The sequence below is a fragment of the Colias eurytheme genome, chromosome 27 (assembly GCF_061535395.1).
Source record: "Colias eurytheme isolate Ceu_HAF_F1 chromosome 27, ilColEury1 Martin Lab GWU primary, whole genome shotgun sequence".
Classification (NCBI taxonomy): domain Eukaryota; kingdom Metazoa; phylum Arthropoda; class Insecta; order Lepidoptera; family Pieridae; genus Colias; species Colias eurytheme.
In genome coordinates, this window is record NC_143006.1 from 3886053 (window position 1) to 3912646 (window position 26594).

General features: G+C 31.1%; 1 protein-coding gene across 1 annotated transcript in view; it reads left to right on the forward strand.

Moving 5' to 3' along the window:
* The first annotated feature begins 2923 nt into the window (after positions 1-2923).
* Positions 2924-26594, forward strand: part of RyR (Ryanodine receptor) — a 128049-nt gene continuing 104378 nt past the window's right edge. The window contains exons 1-5 of the mRNA XM_090117172.1: positions 2924-3043; positions 17903-18007; positions 23473-23622; positions 24999-25052; positions 25535-25552. Coding sequence (XP_089973298.1) covers positions 17951-18007; positions 23473-23622; positions 24999-25052; positions 25535-25552 — 279 coding nt within the window. The 5' untranslated portion in view covers positions 2924-3043; positions 17903-17950. The remainder of the gene's footprint in view (positions 3044-17902; positions 18008-23472; positions 23623-24998; positions 25053-25534; positions 25553-26594) is intronic.

Genomic DNA, 26594 nt, shown 5'->3' on the forward strand with positions numbered 1-26594 from the left:
GGTTTTAGGTACATTTCTTTTTTCGACCATTTGTAAGAATGACTTAATGCATAAAATACTTTGAAATTGCGCTAAAAATTTATAAAACAGAGATACATACATAGTAGGAAAATAAATAAACGATTTTACGAAAAGTGTTATAATTACCAAATTCCTTATGTATTATGTATAAGTCAATATGATTGAAATTCAGTTAATACCCTGCGAATGTTACGTCATTTCTAAAGTAACTAACCAAATATTTGGCTAACAGTTAATCATACTATAGAAAAATACATCTTGATTGAGCAGTCTTTTATTAGCCCATATTTCTACCGTTCAAAGGTCAATCGAAATATGAGTTGACAAATTGATGCTTAGAACTTAATACATACTTGAAAACTCTTCATATAATTGTCCTTACTCATAACGTGAAGAAATTCAAATCAACTAGTAACACGAAATTAAATCATAACGCAATGAATATAGGGTTTTTTTTTTCAGAAGTTGTTTGAAAAGTTGTCGCTGGTTTTTTAACTATATTTATAACTTAAACTACAAGAATGTGAAATATTAGTATAAATATGTATTCATACATTTAATAAAAAAAACATGTACATTATTTTGCTTATAATATGAGCTAGAAAATCCTTCTTTTCATGACATTAGGAAATAAATAATAATGATGACTATCAAATATATTTTAGTTAAAAGTTCATTTAAAATGTGATATTTAACATTTGTATATAATAATTTATTGTAGCGATTGTAATGTTAATATTGTATAAAAATTATTTGGGTATTTTGTAATAGTAATGAATTTAAAATTGTAAAAACTCGGAAATATTTATGTCTAGTTCAAACCTATACTTGTATAGTGATTTTTTCTTAAAGTTTGTAATGTTAGCGGCCAATTTTTTTGTTAGAAGATATTTTTTCATATACTGTTTACACTTCAGAAATAAATTGGAACATTGAAAAAGTGATTTTGTAGTGAAACTTCTTTTGGCGCGTTGAGAGTAAAATTTCAAGGTAATACCGTCACGTCATGGAGTAAGGCGATTTTGGTATCTTTGAATCTTGCCAAAAAAGTTTCACTTCTGACACATGTGCTCGGCAAACACGCTCTTTTTTTCAATAACTAATTCTATATAGTGCATATGGTATTAAGCTACTCTTTATCTGTCCATTTTTTGAAGTGAAACTTCTTTATCGGGGTTGGAAAAAAATTTAGCGTAACATTTTTTCGTTACGCGTGACATTTTTCCGTTACGCGTCATCTTGTTTTTATCCCTTGTGCTTACACGCGTGATTGACGTATATCTGTAAAGTTGCATAATATAGTAAATTATTTTTTGAAAAATAAGGTCATAAAGAATGTTCTTACGTGTGTACACTAGTACACGCACACATTTTTTTTTGTTTTAATAATCTTCCATTGCACAATAAACAACTAGTCTCACAATCATGTTCGAAAACTGTCCGAGGCAAAACTCTACCTACGCGCGTATTAGGGAGAGTTTTCTAATGAGCGTATACAATCGACTTTGAACATTACTGCAACGAAATAAGGTGTTAATTTGAATATTTTGTACGTTGAACAATTTTTGACGACCTTTTTATACTCGATTGTGAGTCTAGTTCTTTATAGTCAATGTTCTTATATAGTTGCAATGTGTAGAAAGGGATGCAAATATTGAACTCGTTATATGTCAGAGTGAGACAGGAACAGAAACAGTTGGTATATATTTACGTCTAACTTAATATTTAGTTTTATTTAACGTATTATGCACGAATATTATGAAAATGTATGGAATTATTTTATTGTAATATGCAGAATCTATAATATAAATTAATCGCAAAATGTGTTGTGCGCATAACAAGAGAACGGCTGAACGGATTTCGTTAATTCTTTTTTTATAATATTCCTTGAAGTACGAGGATGGTCCTTAGGGAGAGATAATGTAAACATGTAGCAAGGGCGAAGCCGGGGCGGACCGCTAGTTATCGTATATTTTCAAATATAGTTCGTGCATAATGCGCCCATACATTTTTCCTACATAAATAAATGTATATTGAATTTATTTTAATTAAATAATTAATCTACTTGTGATCTACTTCATTAAACTGTTATTTATTTTAGAATTTTAATTTAATTTAATATTATGCAGTTGTTTTGTTAAACCTTTAAAAAAGGTTTCAAAGGTGTTTGAAACCTTTTTCAACCCACAGTGCCTGCAATAAGCAATAATCATTGTGTATATTATGATATCTATAAACGGTCTTGTTACAGCGAAATAAAATATTTAAGAAATTTGTTGTTTTATTTTTTTACTCTATTATCCACTTGCACACGTCATACACACACAAACAAATTTGTGTTTTATTTTTACATCATCTTGGTAGGTACTTATTTATTGGTAAATTGTGCAATTCAAATTATTCCCGCTCGTAAGAGCTGAGTAACAAACCTAGAGCCAGTAATTGTAATTTAAAAACCATGTACATAGCACATGTGGAAAGAAATAAACGATTTATGATATGAAAAAAATCTCTTTTATTATAGAGTTTGCTATTAATGAGAAGTCCTGATCCTTGATGTATACCTAAAGATTAAAAGATAAAGCATTGAAAATTTTTCAACAAATCGATCCATATAATAATATGTAGCAACATTTGAAATTGAAGGAACGATCTCAATTACGCTATGCATCTGTTCTCCTCCGCAGCCCTAAAAATAAAGCTCTCGCTCCATAATATGAATCACAATAATGCATTTATTATAATATCGACAACAGGAGTATCACTATAGTATTTTACCAAGAATAAATCACGATAGCTCAACTTATACCAGAGAGCTAAAACCCAGCGGATATAAATAGCTTTTGCTTCGACGTTCATACGATCTAAATCCATTCTGGCGCTCACGGAGCCCAGAACTGATTCCTACTATATTGTACGAATTATCTCGAATACGATTGGAAAGGCCAACCTTGGAAGTGTGGTTTTGTGTGTGAAAATGTGTGATCAGTGCACCCAGAGATAATAGGATTTTTTTTATTTGGTAAGTGTAAAGTGCAAAGGACACGGTGTGATTTAGTTTCATGAAAATATCTCGACGCTCGTTATATTTCAAGAATAAGGGCACGCTTGCCGCCCGCTAATTGCAAAGAAATTTAAATATTTAGATTCGTATAAAAATAAGTATTAATGAGATTGAAGTAGGTTTTCCTATATGGAATAAACCACGAATAAACTGTTGTTATGCGCAGGATTAGAAATGAGGTTGCATGGATTCCGACCTCATTGATTTGCACATGTTTTTTATTTTAAGGTGCGCGGGAATGATACCTTAGTTCCGGAGAGCAGGTGGTCGGTACTTTAGTACATTTATCTCTTCGCAGATTCAAAATAATAGTGGAAAAATATGCAGTTCTTGTACCTAATATAAAAGATTATTATTTACTTACATCGGAATTAAACCGTGTTTACATAATCGTAATAACTATTTAGCTAAAATAGCAATTGTAACAGCTAAACTGTAGATTATTATTGTTAGATATTCGACGATCATAAGTCATTGGCGCAGCGTTTGCGTCGGTGTTTCAACTAAAAATCCTGTGTTCACTTCCCTAACCTCTGAGTATGAATAGATAACACACGACACCAGACACAGAATGACACGAGAGGTTCAGGGCTTAAAATACGATGACTCTATGATGATGATGATGATGACTATCAGATTTTATTTTGTAACGAATCGGTATAGCAGTTGAAAATAGCTTGTCTCTAACACAAAATGTTTCAACATATTTACACACACTGAAAAAATGCAAACATCTTTCTTTACTTTTTATGTATAAAATTAAAAAGTTTAGTTTTCAGTTTAATTTATATTTCACTAAAATAAACATTCTAAGCTTAATCTTGAAAAGCTTTTGCTTTGATATTCAATCACAGAGACATCTACCGGTCTTACACCCAGTATTTGTTCAACAGGAAAGCGTAGCTTGAAGCGTAGCTATGGCTCCGTAGACATGTTATGGCGTAGTTTCAGGCGAAAATGAAATGAAATGACTTGTTATTCAATGAAAGTATTTAGGATAGTGACATCTTCCATCTTAAGGTTACAAACCCGGCGCACCCTGCATTTCTTTTTGGTCGTCTACTTTTGTAGAGTTTTGCTCTACTTTTCATGTCCTGTCATACACAAAATATATAATGCAGTTTCCTTTTTATTTATTAAACATGCGTCGATATTTACATACATTTTAATTTTCTTTTCCAAATTCGATTTATGAATTAATTCTCGTTAGCTTACAAATTATATTTTACAAATAGGATGAACCTGTTTTTATTCAATAGCGCAACAGCATCCTAATCCTTATTAATTCAAAAGATACAAGAACCACCCAATTTATTATAGACCAGCTGTACATCCGATTTCTGCCTTATATTCTTCCGTATTCACTGAAAACTAAACCTTTTGCTTCATGGAATAAAATTCTTATTTCAATACGTAAGTTTTGGCTACGGTATAGAACTATGAGCTGCGGAATGCCGCACGGCATTCGACCGCTTCGTGCGGTTAGCGTGTCACGAGAAATTTCGTTTATTAGAGAATATTTAATTAAAAATAAAGTTTATATAAATTGAATAAGTACTGTGACAAGATGTAATTATTCTTCTTTATCGAAGTTACAGTGTTCTGTGTTGTGATTGCAGTGTTACTGGATTTTTTAAGCACGCAATAAGGTTTGTTTTGATGTCAACAATAAATTGCGAACTTTTCCAATATTTGAGCTATTTACTATTTAGGACAGTTAAAACTTCTGTATTATAGGCTTATTCTGTGAAGGATTTTAATATTTTCTTTTCCGAACTTAAAAATGATGTCAATATTTTTGACCCAATTTTTTACATTAAAATCATAATTTCCGTAAATGAACACGGGTTATATGATTAAAAACTATATTTTTAAGTTAACTCTAGGTTTTTGTTATTTATTTATATGAATAGATATATTATAAAATATGCAAACAACTACGAAATATTAATGTTAACTATATAAATACAATATACATAATATCTACGAATAAAATTTATTTCATAATAAGGATAACTTCTGTACATCTGAATGAGAAGAAATGTCTCTATAAAGTTCTAGAGCGGTCTGGACGTTACGTGCAAATTATATTTAAGGTACCAATAAATATTCTTTGCTATCTGTACACAGAACTATTTTTCCAACGGTATCTTTCTTAATTTGATTTTACTTTTGAGACAAACAAAACAATAAAAAAATATTTATGTAGAGCCAAATTCTTTTCGCTGTATTTCGCGCTCGCGTTGTTTTTTCAATATTCGGGTTTTTATATTACTTATAAGTAATAAGAATCTTCAATCTTTACTTTTCTAGCTTCTTTTTTCATCCGTCATTTGTTGCCTTTAAGTTGGAGTTAAGTAGTTATAAAGAAAATTCGCTATTATAATAACGATAAACCTTAAATTTTATACAGTTTATTTTCTTTACATTACATTTACGTAGGTGTCCTATAAATTACAATAAAGATACAAATTGTAGACGTGTGCGTTATCTGTGAATTTTTTTCTTTTATTATTTGCGAGATTACTCTCTCACTTAATCTCAGATTAGAAGATAGCGAAAGTATTCATTGAAATATTTTATAACAGCTATTTTAAACATAGCCTTTACTTTAGTTTTAGAAAAAAAGCCCCTATAAAATTCTGGTCAATGTCTGTATATATTGTGTTTTAGGTATAATATGGTATCTGGCAAATGTGTAATATTTAGTTTGAGTGAAGTTCCGTGTCCTTTCCTTGAAGAGGAAAGATGTTTTTTATTAATTTGTATAATTCATAGATTTTTCATGCGAAGCACGATTTCTGAACCCTCCTAGATCGATTAATATTTAATTCTATATTAATCCCAATCGGAAAGAGAACGAAGTAGTTCTCTTTTGTACTGCTTAAACATCTTACCACTCAACCAGAAGTTTCTACTCTTCAAATTAATTAAAAGCCGTCTTCGTCTATTGAAATTCTTATTTTTTTTTCTATTGAAACAAAACAATATATTGAAATAGAAAAATAATAATTTCATTTTCTCTCATAAGATATTGTTATTGATATGAGAGGGAATAGAAATGATTGAAAAGATCTTTTAATATCTTCATATTATATTAATTAATATAGTGAACTTAATTACGAAACACGAAAAATGATTAAAGTATTGATATTCTGAATATGCGTAATGCATCTGTGACCGTGGTCACCATGGCGCAGGTCATATATTTGTGCTGTGTGCAGATTTAATGTTTAATCTTGAAATAAAATCTCTCCTTAACTGTTTATCTGAAATCTGTTTATTTGTTACAGTATCACACCTTAACTGATTTATTTATACATATATATTAATTTAAAATAAAAGTGGTAAAACTAGTACAATTCCGATTATAAAATTCGGATGATTGACCGATTTTGATATAAGATTAATAGGACTTTAAGAATCATTAGTTCCTTTGTTATATTATTCGCGTAAACATATTATATAAAATAAATTAAATAGGACATGGAATTTGATAAGGGAACGCTTGTTGCGTGATTTTATTTGAGGCACGCAGGCGAAACCGGTAGAAATGTTATAAATTCGAAACTCATAATATAGGTACCTACTGGAGTCACCTTTATCACACATTAACTATAATATTAACTATAGATACAAGATATTTCCATATTTGGCTTGTTTGCTTGACACTTTCATAATTTATGAGCCCAAAACTGAGTAAAAAAAAATACATATCTTCTGAAACACAGTCATAGACCATTCTTAACAACACAGGTCTCTTTCTAAATCACTGCCCATCTTATTCCTTCAGGATATAATATGAAATGTCTTAGAATAAACATAATATAGTAAATGTATCAGAGTATAATGCGAACAAACTCACAGGTCAAAGCTAGTAGTATAACTCGTACCTAAGCTATAAGTAATTAGTAATCTTACTGAATGATATATTATCAAAGCTCATATTGTCAAAGCTAGTAGTATAACTTGTAAGCTATAATTGGTAATCTTACTTAATGATATATTATGTAGATAGATATAAGTTATCTACATATTATGTAATATTGACATGATTTTAAAAGAGCAACTATGGAGTTTCTTGCCGATTCTTCTCCATAGATACTGCTTTCCGAATCGGTGGTAAAAGTTAAAAATTTACCACCGATACTTAGATACCGATAGAATATAGTCATGTAATGACGATTCGAAAGTGCTACTAAATAGTAGTCTAATTGAATAAATGAATGCTTGAGTTTGAGTTTACTCCTGGTACTAAATAACGAACATTGCAAGCGCCCAGACAGTAACGTCCCTTTGAATATTATTCTAGGCTGGAACGTACTCAGAACGGTTTTGGGGCCTCTAACAACTAGAATATTTCAAGGTGATAAAAATTAAGTCGGTAGTAGTTTAGAAGTTATCATTGAAATGTTTAAGGGCTCACACTACAAATACCTATATTTCAATTTCAAATGTTGTATTTTGAAACCTAGTACTCGTGTGAAGTTTTATTTCATAAGGCATTTTAATTTTTAACACATCAAATGCTATCCTCATTACTTTTTAACATTAATAAACATTTTATTCGAACTAGAAGGTAAATTTAAGGTTTGTGATTATTACTGCGATTGTATCTATAATCTATGATTCTGATTCTGATTATAATACTATCTATAGCAATAAATCAATAAGTCTTATTAGATGTGTCTCGATCGAGGCGGAAAAAGTTAGAAAGAATTACCTACTGCCTGCTCGTACAGAAAATCGATCAGTCAAACAGACGTAAAATATATCTGCACCACACCCAAAAAGTGAAAGCGAACTCTAAATATTACATTGAAGATACAATAAATAAATGTGGGCAAAAAATTAATGCTTCCATTATCTTCACATATAAAACAAAACCATTTGAATCATCCATCAACACGAATATCAATCAAAGCAGAGATGTGGAAGCAAGTGCTATGAGTGCTATGAATTTCAGATACAATAAGTAAAATGTAAACACAATGTGAAGATATAATGATGTTCTAAAAGGCAAATTGTACGTTTTTTTCCGTGGAAGTCCCTTATAAAAAGGAACAATAGGTATATACGCTTTCAGGCATATTCAATAGGCGAGTCCACACAGAACGAGCGAAGCGTTTTCAGCGCGAAGCAATAGGGCTAGAATGTCGCGTCGCTTAGACAAAAACGGCACGAACGATAGTATTGAACGAACGTTCAATTAGTTGACGAATTGTTTGATTATTAACTTACAACTTATTATATTAGTTAACTACATTGCATAAACAAAATGCAAAAACATTACTTATGTCATAAACTATATTATTCCCTTTGCAGTCTAACTGCAAATGCTCCACACTACATATTGGACATGTTAAGTACATTATTTGTTTGTATTATATAACATTTGTGCAGTCTTTGGCATCTTGCCAACATCGTCAATCGTATTGTATGATGAATCGACCCGCAAATATGTTTGTATTCTGCATGATTAAATTTGAAAGTAAACGAATTAGAAACAAAAAATAGCTATTTAAAAATCATACAGCCGAACATAAATAAACAAATATAAAACCAGAAATAGGTTTTAAAAATTTTCATACACAAAAAGCTCTTCTCTAAAAAGCTCAAAACTATTAAAATTTTATATTGAATCAGTGATACGGTTACAATTATAGTAAGCTTTTAAAGCTTCAATAGTAAAAACTAAATAGAAGCCTTTCATACATATTAAGATGATAATAAAATTGATAAATGCTTCGTCTTTTCTCATTACTCAAGTTTATGCGGAGTCGTTGTATATATAATTAGGTATACCTAACCCAATTTAAAAATATAATATTTTAATTTGTATTCATGCAACTTTCATGCAATATTATCATTCCAAACAACGAACAATTTGTACAGACAATGTTGACTAACCTTGTGTGCTTGAGGCTAGAACAAATCGTTTTCCAATTTATAAGTTGCTAAAAGCTCATGAGTCATGCTTAACAGTTTTAGTTAAATTAAAAGTGAAAAGATGTCTTTTATTTTATTTAGGTTAAAAAATACAAATTAGACCCTTTCAGATATAATATTTTTTATATCCAAAAACCTACTTCGGTTTACATCCGCACAGTGCTGTTAGTAGATGAAAATGTTCATAAAGTTTTTTTTCAAATTAAACATAATAAAAAGGTGGTTAAAACCACAATGTGATTGCTCAAAAAATAAATAAAACATTTGTCCAACCTAATTACCAGCAGCCCATCAAAATTATTTAAATTGTATGACGTTGCTGGAATCTCTTTGTTATTTTAGTGGAAGAGGGCGGTTGGGTAGCTACCTACATTGAAAATTTAATTTCTGCTATTTTTGTTCAGCTTAAAGTAGTCTTAGCCATAAAACATAATTAGTTGTTCTGAATGACGAATATGCTTATATTTAGCTGGTTTATATTAGTAACTAGCTGTTGTCCCGCGGTTATACTCGCAGTGCTCCACTCCTATTAGTCTTAGCGTGATGATATATAGCCCAAAGCCTTCTTCGATAAATGAGCTATCTAACACCGAAGAATTTTTCAAATCGGACCAGTAGTTCCCGCGATTAGTGTTTGTTTAAGTTTTGGACTGCCATTTCCCTCTTTTCTGAGTAATAATGTAACTAGCATTTGCAAATACTATTGCATCGTTTAAAGTTAAAAGGCTTCAAGAAGTATATGTAGATTTCATGTTGTTAATGAAGGTGAAAAATAACTGCCATTTATCCTGCCCATTCTCAAAGGACAAAGGATCTTACCTCCTTTGGATTACGTGTTAGAAACGACTGAGAAAATAATAATTTAACGAATAACTTTTTTTACGAAATACATGGGAGGCAAAAGTATACGAGAACACTGACATTTATCCCCAAAACTTCAGAAAATAAAAGTTAAGTAGACAAGAAACGGACGAAGAAATGAGTGAACTAAAAGTAATTTCTTTATTTGCGATATTTAGATAGCTCTAGCTTTAAAACCGTGTTCATACAAATGACGATAGCGATTACTAAAAAGTCGTGTACAGCATACCTTTATGATTGTTTGTTCAAGGGATGAGTTTTCCACGTGAATATAGACAAAAATAAAAAACTTGTCAATTCATTTTTGATGTTTGTAAACACAGAACAGTAAAACAAACAAACAATTTGTTGTTACTGTTCTATGTTTGTAAATGGTAGCATAAATAGTGATTATATATTGTTTATTTCAATACGTAATTTTCAAAATTAAAAAGAAACATCGCATTACGGTGCATTTACATCAAACGAGCGAATGCTCATTCTAACGTCACCATGTTATTTTATTAATGTACAGCATTATATCTTTGTTCTAAGTGCGTTCGAAAAGATTATATGCAATGTTCTTATACTGAACAACACCGATTACTAGTTTTAGTTTACACTAAAAGTTCACGAAAGAATGCTCTTGCTCTAGCTCTATATTCGTTTGATGTAAGTGCACTGTTAGGCATAGACTATTATAATAGTGTCCAAACGCATATAATATGTAAGTTCCTTCATGTAGCTCCATTGTATTCTATTGTCTTTGGTTATTATAGACCTAATGCGAAAGCTATAGAGCGTAATGTGCAAGCTCAAAACAATGGCTCTCAATTACTAGATACAGTTGATATAAGCTGTGATAAATTGTGAACATATCATGAATTTACAAGCAATAAGTTACTTAATCTACATTCAAGGTGCACACTGCTCAGTATTTGTACTGATATTTTATGCGTTTGTACACTGTTTTCTCGACGAATTTAAGCAGCTATCTTCAGGAGCGCTCAGTAGTTCGATTCACTCGTACCTAATTCTAAATTATTGAATCACATTGAATGTATAATGTATTGAAAACTTTTATTAAAGAGACGCATCATAATAAGTAGCACCCTACCCTACGTATCATATCATGTCAGAAAGCACGAATCAAAAGTTCGTCCGCGATTCGCCACGCCAAAACCATGAACACAGTTCAAAAGCGAGCCATAAACTCCTGTTGCCGTATTTTTAACCCGGTTAGAAGTGGGTCAACGATCCGATGCGTCGGAGAGGCGTATCATTCATGGAAGTATGTGTATTTCACTGTAATTTGTGTTGATTGTTGCTTGTATTGTGAGGTTTATATTTTATTGATTAATAGTATGGTACTACATGTTGGGGTAGTTCCTATTATAAGTACTTCAGTACCTGTGAAAGTGAGTGGTTGGTGAATGTAGACTCTCTACAATTTCATGATCATATAAAATAACTAGCTTTCCGCCCGCCCCTTCGCTGGCTTGGCCAAAACCTAATAAATTATAATATTATGTACTAATAAAACCTTCCTCTTGAATCACTCTATCTATTAAAAAAATTGCAACAAAATCCGTTGCGTAGCTTTAAAGATTTAAGCATACATAAGGACATAGGGACAGAGAATGAACCGATGAAAATAAAACGATAAGAATTGTCGCTCTATTATATTATTTATTATATATGTAGTTTTAGTTTCGAGTTGCGACACTCACATTTACTAACACTTACTAACCTCTAAACATATAGGTAGATTGAAGTCTCGCAGAATAGATTTAAACCTGTGGAATAGGTATATCGCTATGGGTACCTACCAACTATATTTCCTTGAAGTCAGTAAGTAGGAAGGTAATGTGCTTGTCCTTGAATTACGCAGCAGGTTGAAGGCTAAGGGTTATTTTATTTAGTAAACAAAGAACTTTACTAAACCAAATTCGTGTCTAAATAATATTTGGTGATCACGCTATTCACATAAAAGTTTCCAATACTTATTTTTTATCGTATACTCGTAACGTTTTAATGATATTTTGACGCGCTATAAGTAGGTCCTATAGAGTATAGTATGAAGTGTTTATGATATAATACTTACCAGTATTCAAAGTAGATTCTTTACATTGTATTCAATTTTCTGTTAGCGGAAGTTTACTTCGTCGTAACAAGAAATATTAGTCTATCTGAAACTTATTTACTTTATAGGCACTTACTAAAAAAAAAACTTATGGACAATCGAATAAATTATGTAAAACATATTATCTTATTTCAACTTTTGATACTAATAATAATTTATAATTCCATACAGTCCATGCTATTGAAATGTTCGTCTATTGGCACTTTACCAAAAACACTAGTTTATATTATATTCTGTTAACAACAGATTTTACTTGATTCTACAGTTAGATGTTTTTGATCTTTGAGTATATTCATAGTTAAAACTAGCTGACGCGACATATTATCACTACATAGTATAAATATAAAACAAAGTCGCTTTCTCTGTCCCTATATCCTTATGTATGCTTAAATCTTTAAAACTACGCAACGGATTTTAATGCGGTTTTTTTAATAGATAGAGTGATTCAAGAGGAAGGTTTTAGTATATAATTTATTATGTTTTAGACAAAGCGGGCGAAGCCGCGGGCAGTAAGCTAGTATAAAATATATAAAACAAAGTCGCTTTCTCTGTCCCTATATCCTTATGTATGCTTAAATCTTTAAAACTAATTCTTCTTTGAAAATAAATGTCTCTAAACCTAAACTACGCAACGGATTTTGATGCGGTTTTTTTTAATAGATAGAGTGATTCAAGAGGAAGGTTTTAGTATATAATTTATTATGTTTTAGACAAAGCGGGCGAAGCCGCGGGCGGAAATATTGAATTACTCTATCTATTAAAAAAAACCGCATCAAAATCCGTTGCGTAGTTTGAAAGATTTAAGCATACATAGAACAGAGAGAGCGAGCAACTTTGTTTAGTACTATGTAGTGATCTAGCTTAAAAGATCAAGATGTTTTTTACGTGAGCATGATAATATGTTCATCTCATCTTGTATTTTCATCACACAAAACTTCTTATCTATAAGCTCTTACGGTTAGATAAGAAGGGACACGTAACGTCACACTAAATCTAATATGCCTTCCTGAAGCCCAATTTCATACATTTCAGAATGTGATGTTTTATAAGTTAGCTTTGGAAGATTTTGGTATGTCAGAAAAATATGTTCATTGCAGTAGTTTTTAGCCTTTTTTTACGAATAATATCTTCTTATCAATGAAATGATTTTGGTAGGTCAGAAAGTTGTGTTCCTTGTAGTAATTGATATTTATTATTTTATGGCATTCAAATGCTTTATAAATATAAATTTATTAAGAATAGAAAAAATTCGATCACGAGGCGAGACTCGAACCCGCATCCTTTCGCGCCATTCCGGGGCGGATGCCTGACCAATTCAGCCACTCGTGACCCGCCAGAGAAATCGAATTTATTTTATTCTTTCAGTTTTATGTGTCTTTTTTCTATCCATACTAATATTGTAAATGCGAAAGTAACTCTGTCTGTCTGTCTGTTACTCAATCACGCCTAAATTTCTGAACCAATTTGCATGAAATTTGGTATGGAGATATTTTCATACCCGAGAAAGGACATAGGCTACCTTTTATTGCGAAATATGTACCACGGGCGAAGCCGGGGCGGACCACTAGTTCTTTATAAATTTATATTCCTTGTAGTAGTTACTAGCCCTTATCACAGAATAATAACTAGTAGCTAGCCCTTATTAAGGTTTATTTTTACTGATATTATGTTCTTAACGATGACCATACATACTAGCCTACACTACTAAAGATTTAGCGTAAAATAAAAGACAATTAAACAGATTGTTTGACCCACAGACGAAGTTAGGGCGGGTCTTAAATATTAATTGCTTTATTACAGTGCTGACCTGGTTTTGTCTGAACTAATTCGTTCTATGAATGACTAGTTTTGTTACCGAGGATTTTCAAATAGGTATTGTGACAAAGTTAATTTTAACAAACATATATATATATACTTATATTACTAGCTTACCGCCCGCGGCTTCACCCGCTTTATCTAAACCCTAATAAATTATATCCTACTAAAACCTTACTCTTGAATCACTCTATGTATTAAAAAAACCGCATCAAAATCCGTTGCGTAGTTTTAAAGATTTAAGCATACAAAGGGACATAGGGACATAGAGACAGAGAAAGCGATTTTGCTTTATACTATGTAGTTGTTATATATATACTTATATTATATTATTATACTTATGTTATATTATTGATATATTTCGACTTGTTCTTTTTAAATACAAATAGTTATTATCTATAGGCACAAATAATAAGCAACTAGAAGTGACAGTTTAATTTATTATTTCAATCCTTACCTAGTTGATTTCGTAAATTCATAATTTATTTTAATCGTTTGTACAAATTTATCAAAGTAACGTTTCGACGCGTCTACGCGTTTCCTCTAGGAAAGCTAGATTACAGGTGGGAACTGGGAATCTTGCACAGAATTGGGTCAAATTTGTAGATCTCAAAGGTCATTCTGCAATGTCTGGATTTACATTTTAAATAGACTTTGTTAGACTCTTTTCATAGCTGCAGATGTTACTCGTAGGTACATAAGATATTATTACGAGCTACGGATTTCTACGGACAAAAAAATTTACGTATAAAATAATAATTTATAGCGGTAATTTAACTTACGTGATTTAAAAATAACCTCATTCATAGTAACATAATATTCATTTTATTTAAATAAGGATGAGCGGTCTATTATTAAAGAGCATAAAGTCTTTTTAATGGTTTAATGGTTCGTCCATCTTATTCTATAATTAATAGAATTTATTCATGCATAAATTAAAGCGAGCAAACTGTGAAGCAAGGAAAATAATATCTATAAAAGTTTACTTATAAATTACCTTCTTACACGTTTACATCAAATTAAATATTCTACCTCACCTCGTCTGCAAGGGTTTTAATTGCCGTAATGCCCCGTGTAAACCTATAAATTCAACGTTTGCTTTAAAATGTACCAAGTTTTTAAGTAATTAAAACTACACAAGAACGGGGTCACGTTAACCAACAATGACAACGTAAATAGTTAATTAAAACTTTGATTAATTTGTTACTAGCCCTTCGCTCGAATAGTCACATTTTTGAAGTGAAAACTTCTTTAGCGTCGTTGAGCACTTTTTCTGTAATGGGTATAAAATCTTAAACTCGCGTCAGGACACGTGACCTGATCGAAAAAGCGTAAGACGGATACCATTCCAAAATATCAAACATGCTCAACGTTAATAATCAAGTTTTCACTTTTGCCGGCACTCCCGGAGTGCAACCCGTCTTTTTTTTTAAGGTTAAAGTTGTTCGGGTTTGTTTCTAAGCTGTGACTTAGATATTCAATAAACTAAAGAAGAGAAGTAAATCGTTGGAATGAATGAAGTGCTATAACTACCTCGACTTTCTTTTATGTAGAGCCTTTATAGAGCTTTTATATGTAAATCCAGATTAAAAAGGGCTATAACAATAAATTGTATTGATGATAATCTGACTTCAAACAAACATTGCATTTGTTATATTTCGTATGTTATATGATTAACTCGTTCCAAACAATAAAAATTACTGAAATACGAACGAAATACCAAAATAAATGACTATAAATAAAAATAAAATAATGCCTTGAACTTGAATACCTAATGAATACCGATTTAACATTGTCCATTGTCTAGACTACAGGCTAGATAATATTATTTATTTGAGCCTAGTAACTGCTATAGATAGCGTTTTTTATGTTGTAAAGTTTTTTCTTGTATTATCAACTAGCTGCTCCGTGCGGTTTCACCCCCGGAGCTCCATTCCGTAGTCGTAGCGTGATGATATACCTATAGCCTATAGCCTTCCTCGATAAATGAGCTATCTAACACCGAAATAATTTTTCAAATCGGACCAGTAGTTCCCAAGATTAGCGCGTTCAAACAATAGAGTAACTATACTAGATAGATAGATCAGACTAGAATTTTTTGCAACTTAGAGCATTGATGCACGAAAATCCGTTCTAATGTTATGATTGTCTTTGTGAAACCAACTTGGATAAAAAATGTATTGAAAATAGTTAAACCCAGGTTTTAACATAGCCCTTTTTCATTAATGGGGGTTAGTTAAAACAGGCTTATGTTATACATTGTAACACATAATATATAGGGATGAAAGCTTTTGCCCGTGTTTTAGTCCGCTGATAAAATCCCGGGACAGTAAGTACCTACGAAGGTAAAGGAGGAAACGCTCTTTTTGAATGCCGAAATTTTAGTACAAACTTGACACCGATCTTCAGTTTAAGGGTACTTCAGCGTTAGGTGCCAGTTTATGAATTGCTGAATTAAATTTTCAAAGCAAAGTCTGAAAAGTGTCCGAGTTTTATAAAAAACATTACCTATGTCTATCGTAAATAATACTACGGTCTATATTAAATCTTCTTCTCTTTTCTTGTTATTCATATGATCAATTATCGTTTCTTTTGTTCGTTAAAAATATTGAGTTGTTTGGTAGAAATCGCTTATAAGTGATTAAGTAGCCTATTGTACTTAGTAACCTATGCCTATGAGGCTATGCCACAGTATTACAATATCCATACTTAATATTATAAATGCGAAAGTAACTCTGTCTGTCTGTTTGTTACTCAATCACGCCTAAACTACTGAACCAATTTGCATGAAATTTGGTATGGAGATATTTTGATACCCGAGAAAGGACATAGGCTACCTTTTATTGTGAAATATGTACCACGGGCGAAGCCGGGGCGGACCACTAGTTTACTATAATATTGTAATACTGTGCCTATGCTATGTAATAACTTATAACGACTGCTCTGCGTTTCCTTTGTCTAAAACAAAGGGTATTAATTCATTCCTATATTATTTTCCTCGTTGGTTTCCTTAGTAAGCCGGGATAAGAATAATTATCTGTCCAACCCTCTCTTGTTTTCATGTTTTGGACACATAATAAACAATAAACTATTATACTGTGTCTTTATAGCAATATTTCCCCCTCAGCCATTTACATTATAAACAACATCAATGTAAACAAATATCGAAAATCACATTCATACTATTTGCTCGACTTTGAAAACACAGATTTAAAATGAAATTCCTATTACTTCATATATTAAGGCTACATAATACATTTCCGAAATACTTACATTATTTAGATTTATAATTTGGATGAAATAATTCCAAAGATATCTTTAAGAATTATCTACAATCTGGTTACAAAATAACTATAATATTCAGAACCAACTTCATGAAAACAAAGGCCTAAAGTTCCCATCTGTTTCAACCTAATCCTATATTCTGGCATCCAACGTGGGTCATAAAGTTACGCTTTCCTTTGTCCAGCAATCTCAGCAAGCTCGTTAAATATGAATTCTTCTTTATCTCTCCCATTCTTTTCGAGTAAATTTTGTATCAGTGTTTTGTTCAACGGAAGAGTCATTGTTATGTTATATAGTGTGACAATGAGCAATTAGGGAGTTGCTTTTCAGAAGGGGAATGTATAAAAAGTAATTGATTTTGTTCTTTAACGTGATAGACATAAGACGTAAAATGTTTAAAGGATTTCTTTTTGATTTTGTTAAGGCGATTCATCGTTCAATTAGTTTTGTATCTGATGTTTGTATTTTATATTTGAATATAGTATTGTAATGCTTAGGTTTAGATTTTCTCTTTTGACTCTCTTTTTATGAAATTTACTTCAATAATGCCCTAATATAATAAGTTCATATAAACATCGTACTAGTAATATTGAGGACCACCTACCTTTTTCAAAAAACTTTATATCTACTTTTAATTCACAAGAATATTCGACTTTAACTTCCAAGCTAAAGTTAACAATAAAATTCAAATAATTAAACTTTTGCTCATAAAACAGAAGTTTTCTTATACCAATTGGTCCGTTATTGATTTCAGCATTATTAATTTGGCTATTTCTTTGTTTCAGTTATGGAATGGTATTAACGACATAAATCAGCGGGAAAATTAACTCAAAATGGCGGAAGCTGAGGGAGGAGCGAGTGAGCAAGATGATGTTTCATTCTTGCGAACGGTAAGATTTTTGATAATTTTATTTTAAACTAGCGGTCCGCCCCGGCTTCACCCGTGGTACATAATATTTACGTTTTCTCTACATAAGAACCATCCTCGTACTTCAAGGAATATAATAAAAAAAGAATTATCGAAATCGGTTCAGCCGTTCTCGAGTTATTTACCCTTACGCCGCTTACCAACACATTTTGCGATTCATTTTTATATATAAGAAGATTATATAAGGGAGACTATGGTAACTTTCAATAAATAAATAAGTATTATTATGTGGGAATAGAGTCGCTCAGAGGCTGTTAAATGCATGTAGATAGTTTCATCTAGAGAGAATCCAATGGAAGAATCATGTCATTTAATTCATGATTTTTACGTAAAAAAGAAATGTGTTTCTTAAGGTATCAACAGCATCTAGAATAAATTAATCGTAAGTTTCCTGATGATATAATGATGTTCCTGAAAAAAATCAATAGATTAATACCATTTAAATACTAGTTTTATGGTATTTCTTATGTATTAGGTACTTACTTATATAAATTGTATATCCTAACTTAGATATAGGCTAATCTACTATGGGTATAGCTTAATTTAAAATAAATAGGTACATATAGCCAAAAGCGTAAACAATACACACATTAAGGGTACAGTAAATCGGTCTACAAAGTTTTTCCTTATTTCTCAATTCTCATAAACTTGCCAAAATTTGCATGCATTATCATATAACCATTCTGCACACAATTTACTTACCATATTTCAGCCTTTACGAGTTTTGTTTTGCTGTACCCTATTTTCCCTTATACATGTATACGTAAAGGTCATGAAAATCGGTAGAATAATTTAAGCCTGAAAATATAAATTTTAGATACTTTACTATATTTTGTAGAAATTTAGGCAACAGTAGTACAAGTGTCTTACTAGCTCCCAACGAATATAGAAAAACTATCTGCTATGTCCCGAGATTTTACCCGCATTGCTCCGGGTAATAAGCCTTCTTCGATATATGGATTATCTAACAGAGAAATAATTTTGAGTGATTACCGCGTTCAAGCAACCAACAAACAAACTCTTTAGTTTTATAAAATCAGTATAATAGATATCCTCACTTAGGTTATCAATTTGAGTTTATACCTACCTACATTACACACGAACGTAATAAATCCTCTTTAAAATAATAGTATTCCCTTAAATATGTACTATATTTCACAAGTGAAGTGCCATTATCGCATAGTTTACACATGAAGGCCATAACGGTTCCTTGAAAACGCAGCCTTTACGCAGCCTTGACCCAACTGTGTCGGAACTTTAGAGGATAGCTTCAAAGATTAAATTGAATATTGTATAGCGCAAAGTTTTGGGGTAATGTTGCTGCTAATTTTGGGAGGTTGTCGGCAAATTTTAGGGGAATTTATTAATATTGGATTAATGAGAGAAACAAGGAAAGTAATAAAACGGGTAGTTAGCGATACTAGTAAATAAAATGAGAGTCTGTTTATACCATTTTGATGAAATAGAAAAGAAACATAATTCGTGTTTTTCAGAAATCTAATTCAAATGTATGAAAAAGTAATTGGAATCTCGCCCAAATTGACCTACATCTTAACTTTTCCTAATTTTAAAAGAAAATCGATTACCAATTAAAACACTACGTTATCACTGATAAGGTGCTTGTATAGATCAAAAGATTTCAGTATAATAAGAAAATTGATAAGTTGCGCTCTCTCATTAATCTGATAAAATGTTAAGTGGACAGAGCCGCCGCGCCGGCTTCAATGAATCATAAATGAAAATTACCCTGTTAGCGATTATTGAACAAGATGTATAACAAAATAATCGATTTTACCTTCACAATGAAAGCTATAACACCATAACGGAATAAAATTTATGATACGTACTGTGTAAAATGCTGGTAATAAAGCGGTAGTTAACTTTGTTGTAGGTAGGTACGTAAGCAATTTTCACTGGCTTAATAACGAACATTTAATTGTTGTTTGTTATATTATTAGCGTAAATAATAAAATATGAAGCCTTAAATTATACTCTGTAAAGAATGCTGTATATTTCTTCTCTGCTGTATATTCATCTGGTGCCGTATTATAATATAACCCTCTTATTTCTAGACAGATAAGGTACGCCATGAATTGAATTGACTGGCAAATTCATATAATGATCGCAATAACCAGCGATGGTTAATTATGGTATTATATGAATTTGCCAGTCAGTTTAATTCACGGCGTAAACTGACTGGGAAAGAAGTCATACAACGGCCCCTGTGCTTACCTTCTTTAGTTATTTTTACGTTGAAGCGTTTTGTAGCGTGACTTCAAAGGCATAATAGTTTAATATTTGTCTTCAGATTATTCCTTATTTGAGCATTATATTAGCAAAAAAAAATAATACAAAAATAAAATAATGCTAAATTACAAATTTTTTTAATGCTTTAAAAGCTTTTTTGTTCAACAATTACCACATCATGAAGCTCTAATGAAGACATTACGAAACTGTGACGTCATCACGAGGAATTCAATCAAACATGTAGTTTAATGACATGAGCATACACTATTCTCGTCACTTCGTCAGACGTCAGTTTATTCAGACCCGGGAATTGGCAATGCTCTTTCTTATTTATAGATATGGTATTAGTTAAATAAACAATTATGTTATTGAGAGATAAATTTTGCCACATTTGAAACTATTTTATGGTCTTATTACTTGAAATCAATTATTTTTATCAAAAGTAATATTGTTAGATTTTTTGTTCGTAGTGTAATAATATCAGCCCCCCTAGTCAAGTGGCTTTCTGTTAGCGTAGCGTTCAATAGAATAGACTACGAATGTATGAGATTGACGTAAGCTGTAGATACGTTTATCTATGGGCTGGTACCACACTTTTTATCTGAGAAATCAATTCGTCAAGTAACTAAGCTTTTACAAAAATATTTTTTTTTATTAAATTGAAAAATTAGTAACCATTGTTGGCTCTTTATTAGCTCATTGATACAATGTTTATAAATGATAACAATAGTATCTAGTATAACATCAATATAGACTACTAGCTTTCCACCCGCAGCTTCGCCCGCGCAGTCAAAGAAAATCCCGCATACTTCCCGTTCCCGTGGGATTTCCGGGATAAAACCTATCCTATTTCCCGGGGTAAAAAGTAGCCTATGTCCTTTCTCGGGTATCAAAATATCTCTATACCAAATTTCATGCAAATTGGTTCAGTAGTTAAGGCGTGATTGAGTAACAGACAGACAGACAGAGTTATAATATTAGTATGGATAGAGGTATAATAATTTAAAGGGCCAAAGTCCACGGCTATTTCCAACAATTCTCAATTATCAAGATTAACAAATATTCTCTCTATTTCTGGCCAAAGTAACAAAATCCTTTGAGATTATACTCCAGTAACACACTTCACTTAACCCTATAGTAACAAACATTCTCAATTAGAACGAGCACAGAGTAAAAATAATAGTATGGTCCTTCAAGCCGGATGTAGAAGGCAATACAATTAGTGCTCTCGTGCTCATACTCATGGTTGAGTATTGCAATTTGTCTGACTGATTAAATATAACATTGTAATAGTTATATTAATAACATATCAAAAAATCAGACATTTAAAAATAAATTAAGTTCATTAATTTATTTGAGCTTTTTTTTAGTTTTGGCTCAGGTGGCGCAGGTGTCACCGATAGAGCTCCACTAACATTCAGATATTAAAAAGTACAATAGAGTAGTCTCTATGAACCGAAATTTATATGCTTTATAACATAAGTTGTATCTTATGGCTCTGGGATCTTACTCTAATACACATACATCCATCCTCACAAACTTTCGCATTTATAATATTAGTAGGATAAATAGTGTGTAATATTTATTACTTACACACACATATTTATTACTTACTCATCTGCTCCGAAGTCAACTCTATGTATTTATATCTATGTACCTTCTACGCATTATAACATAAAAGCTATTGCTAAAGAAATTGAAAGACTTGAAAGGAATTTTCACGCTTTTCCCTTCAATGGCGGAAAATTGGCTTCCCTTTCAATGCTTCGATTACGACTCTAATGAAAGTTTTTCAATTTTTCTATTTACAATCTTTAAAAATGTCATTAGCTAATTATAATTGATCTTTGCGACAGTCTTTTTAAAATTAATCTTGTTAGAAGAAACTGTATAATAAATTCAACAGTATGATGACATAGTATATCCACAAATTGAAAGGCTTTTATAAAATTAAAATACGTAGCCTTGGTCAATCACTGGCATAGGATTACTCAAGTTTAACTACCTACATAGAAAAAGCTACTCTAATTAAATAATAACCAAGCATTACAGTCTATAGAATTTCTGCTGCTACATAATTAGATCAAAAGACCTCTCTATCCGTAACAAATAGTTGATTAGACTATTATTTTTCAACCGACATCAAAGAAAGAAGACGTTCTTAAGTTAACTGTTTTTTTTTTGGTGTGGAAAAAAATTTTTATAGATTTTTCTTGGTTGTCAGAACTTACCGTCTTGGTCCGATTGCTTACGGAACATTATTCATTTTTTGAATGGATTAAAAAATTAATTACAGATTTAGCGTAAATTAAAAACATTTGCCTATATCAAAGTCGATTAAAATCTTAAATTAATAATCTCTGAAAATTTCTCCTAGACAATAATAATATAATCTTTATATACAGACTTAGATAATATGATTTTGCTGTTTTGAATAATAATAAAATTTGGCATCAGCTGCAAGGAACGAGCAAGGAATTGACTCATAAAAATATTTGTATGTGTTTATGTAATAATTTACTCACCCTTTTGGCTAGATGATCCCCACATAATTTAAATATATCATCTGTTTACTGTACCTACCTTTCTGTTTATTAGGTACTACATTTAAATTAATATTAGGTACATTTTTATACATTAGGATTATAAGCTCCGGTATAAGTTCCATAATAATTATTTGAAAGATATATTACACAAAGTGTTTTTCTTACCTGCTTTTCAATCTTCTTGGCTAATCTTCTCTAGAGGATGACATAATTCTTGAGTTACATAGTTCTGAAGTGACACAAAAATTTATGTTTCTTGAAAAAAAAATACATCAATATATTATATCAAAGCATAAATATTTTGATTGATGTTATTGTTCAACATTCCCAAAAAATGCTCTATTATCACGTCTCTCGCTCTACCCACATCTTCAATATTACTCGAAAAAAATGTTTTAAATTATAGGCAGTTTCCTAATATTTTTTTCAATTATGTCCTGTTTTACAGATGATATTCATTTCATGTTCATTTAGCTTATCTATGTGTTAAAATTACCAATATTATATAAAAATATATATCACGAAACTAAAGGAAGTCAGGGTCGCTATTTGAAATTTGTTACTCCTTCTTTAAAAATATTTATTTAATCGTTATCAACAAGACCTCAACGAGTATTAACACTATTTCCTACAGGAAGACATGGTGTGCCTGTCTTGTACGGCCACCGGAGAGAGGGTCTGCTTGGCAGCCGAGGGGTTCGGTAACCGGCACTGTTTCTTGGAGAACATCGCTGATAAGAACATACCGCCCGATCTGTCGCAGTGTGTTTTTGTTATTGAACAGGTATGTTTATTGTTTATTTATAAATTTTTATAATGCGATCGATAAGATCGAATCGTAGCAAAAACAGTAAAAGCATTGTTTTGGAGAGCAGATGAAATTGCGTGGTTAAGTTATTTAGCAAAAGAATCGTCTCTAATGTTTAAGTAACTTTACGTTAAAGTAATGCGAAGGGTCACACATTTTAGCAAAGCTTATCTCGATAATTCTATACTATATTCTCAAGTCTAGATAGAAGCATTCTCGTCACATATCCACGTGTTGGTTAAAGTTTATTAAACAACAACTCATTAGATATAATTTGGATATAAAAGTTGATTAACCCATTGAGCCCCGAACGGCCCGATCGGTCCACGACACAATAGATTTTCTATTGTGTCTGTGCTTCCGGGGCCTGAGTTATTAAAAGTGATAAAATACCTTAGTGTGCTGCTACACGGTTTAATTTCCCTCGATGAAAATAAGATCCGAAACATGAAGACTGCGTGTATTGTGCATTGCAACCTGTAAACATACTATCAACAATCCCTTACGTAAGAGGGTTCTTATAAGAACTCTTTATTTACTATTAAGATTAAGAAATAACTCGGTACAATGACCTTCAAGTCCTCGATAGCCTCGTCCTCGTCCTCCATCTAGAAAATTCGATCGGCCGAAGCTTTCATTAATATTCTGTAATATAGTTCCTAATACATATATTTAAATATCTTTTATATTTGAGCCAAAGTAATTAAAACTTCAATAATGGTTTGTTTATTGACCCAATTATAGTTTGTGGCTGGACAAACACATTTCTCCATTTAGCCCTAATAAGAAGAAGTTATGAGCGAAACCACTATAATATGCTAGGCTAGATTATAAATTGTATGTTCCCTAAAAGATAAGATTGCTTTTCTTCGGAACAAGGATTATATAAAGATCTTTTATGTCGTTTTATGTGTATTGCTGGATTATTAGCTTTGTAGTTAGGCCACTTGAATAGGGTCTTTTATTCTTTCTTCATGATCTGAAAGAAAAATAATACGACAACTGAAAATTGGGATAGTTTGCATCGTTTACATTAAAAGAGATTGGTTCAGACGTCTGAAATAAATAAATTTTTGGACAATTTTTTGGATTATAGCGATGTAAAGACAATTTATAAAGTACTAGCTGTTCCTCGCGGTTTCACCCGCATAGCGTGATGATATAATATAGCCTATAGCCTTCCTCGATAAATGGGCTGTCTAACACCGAAAGAATTTTTCAAATCGGACCAGTAGTTCCCGAGATTAGCGCTTTCAAACAAACAAACAAACAAACTCATCAGCTTATAATATTAGTATAGATTTTTGACATATTAATACGTCATTTTTATTTAATTTATTTCTATTTCCTAGGCTTTATCAGTAAGAGCTCTCCAAGAATTGGTAACAGCTGCTGGTTCAGAGACCGTAAGTATTAGACAAAATATATACCTTATTATTTAATAATAATTATGTGTTTAACAAATATGTACATTACTTAGACGAATGTTTCACTTTTTATAATTTTTCCAAACTCTTCAAGAGATACACTTGTGTGGAAAATTCTTTGGTGTTTATTTATTTAATTGAATGCTGTGTGGTAGACATTCAAAGAGAAAAAAAGAATAATATACTTCTAACATTTATCAAGAAATCTAAAGGGGGTGGATTTATCGCTAAAAGCCATTTCTACCAGCCAACTTTCAACTTTGTAAAAAACAAATTAGTTTCACTTAATTTTGTTTATGATAAGATAAATACTAAAGAATTTATCCAAGTCAATATAATTTTTCAAAAATTCAAATTCTGATTGAGAATTGCATTCTATATTATTATAACATGTAATATATGTTTTCATTTGTAATTAATTTTCCCGTTTTACGTATTGCTTTCGTGTTTAAATTTTCCAGGGCAAAGAAAACTTGTTAGTGAGTATACGAAACAAGCGCGAACGCGGTAAAATATTAGTCGTGACGATTATATCATTCAGAGTTAAAATTGAATAAATTCAAATAAATAGTTAAAATATATATCTGTTCATTTATTGCATTTAATGTTTTTATGAAGATAAGAACATCACTTAAAGTTGTGCTTAAAGTAACTAAACATTTTTATTACATGCATCGTCTGATTGTAAAACGTCAGCCCTATTTTTATATTTTATAATAATTTTATACTTTTATTTACAATTTTAATTCAGGACAATTTAAACACAATAAAATACCTAATATAGGACATGATTGTTATTGTATATAATATGTAAATTAGTTAATTTGTTATAATATTTAACAAATAAATGAACAGATCTATGAGCTTATGAAGTATACTTAATATGCAAATATAACGCTTATATTATAATAAAAAATCTCCAATAAAATAAATGTAAAAAGTAAACAAAAGTTAAAAAGCAAATGATATTTTCGTCACGACTGTACTTGCATGACTCATCACTGATTTTATTGGCAAATAGTTATTTCAAAATCTTTTGTACAAAATTAGTCTAATAATAATCACTAGGTATTTATTTTGGCACTTCATATTAATTTTTTTCATGGCGCTTTTCAAAATTTAATTATCAAGAGTTTTTATTAATTTTCATGGTAATAAGTAGAAGTAATATTAATCCGTAGTTTGTATTGCTCGAAAACATTTTAAATCATTTATCTTCTATATCGAGTTTCATATCAATAAAAAAGAGCGTAGGTATGTGCCGAGCACACGTGTCAGAAGTGAAACGTCTTTGAAAAGATTCAAAGATACCAAAATCGTCGCCTTACTCCATGACGTTTTTGTCATGACGCGACCTTGAAATTTTACTCTCAACGCGCCTAAAGAAGTTTCACTTCAAAAAATATAATACGTTCAATAATTATAGTTATTTCTTTACTATTTTAATAAGATACGGACGATTAAATTTGATTTATCTTCCTCTCGACGAAATCAAAACAAAATGCTTCACTTTCCTACACA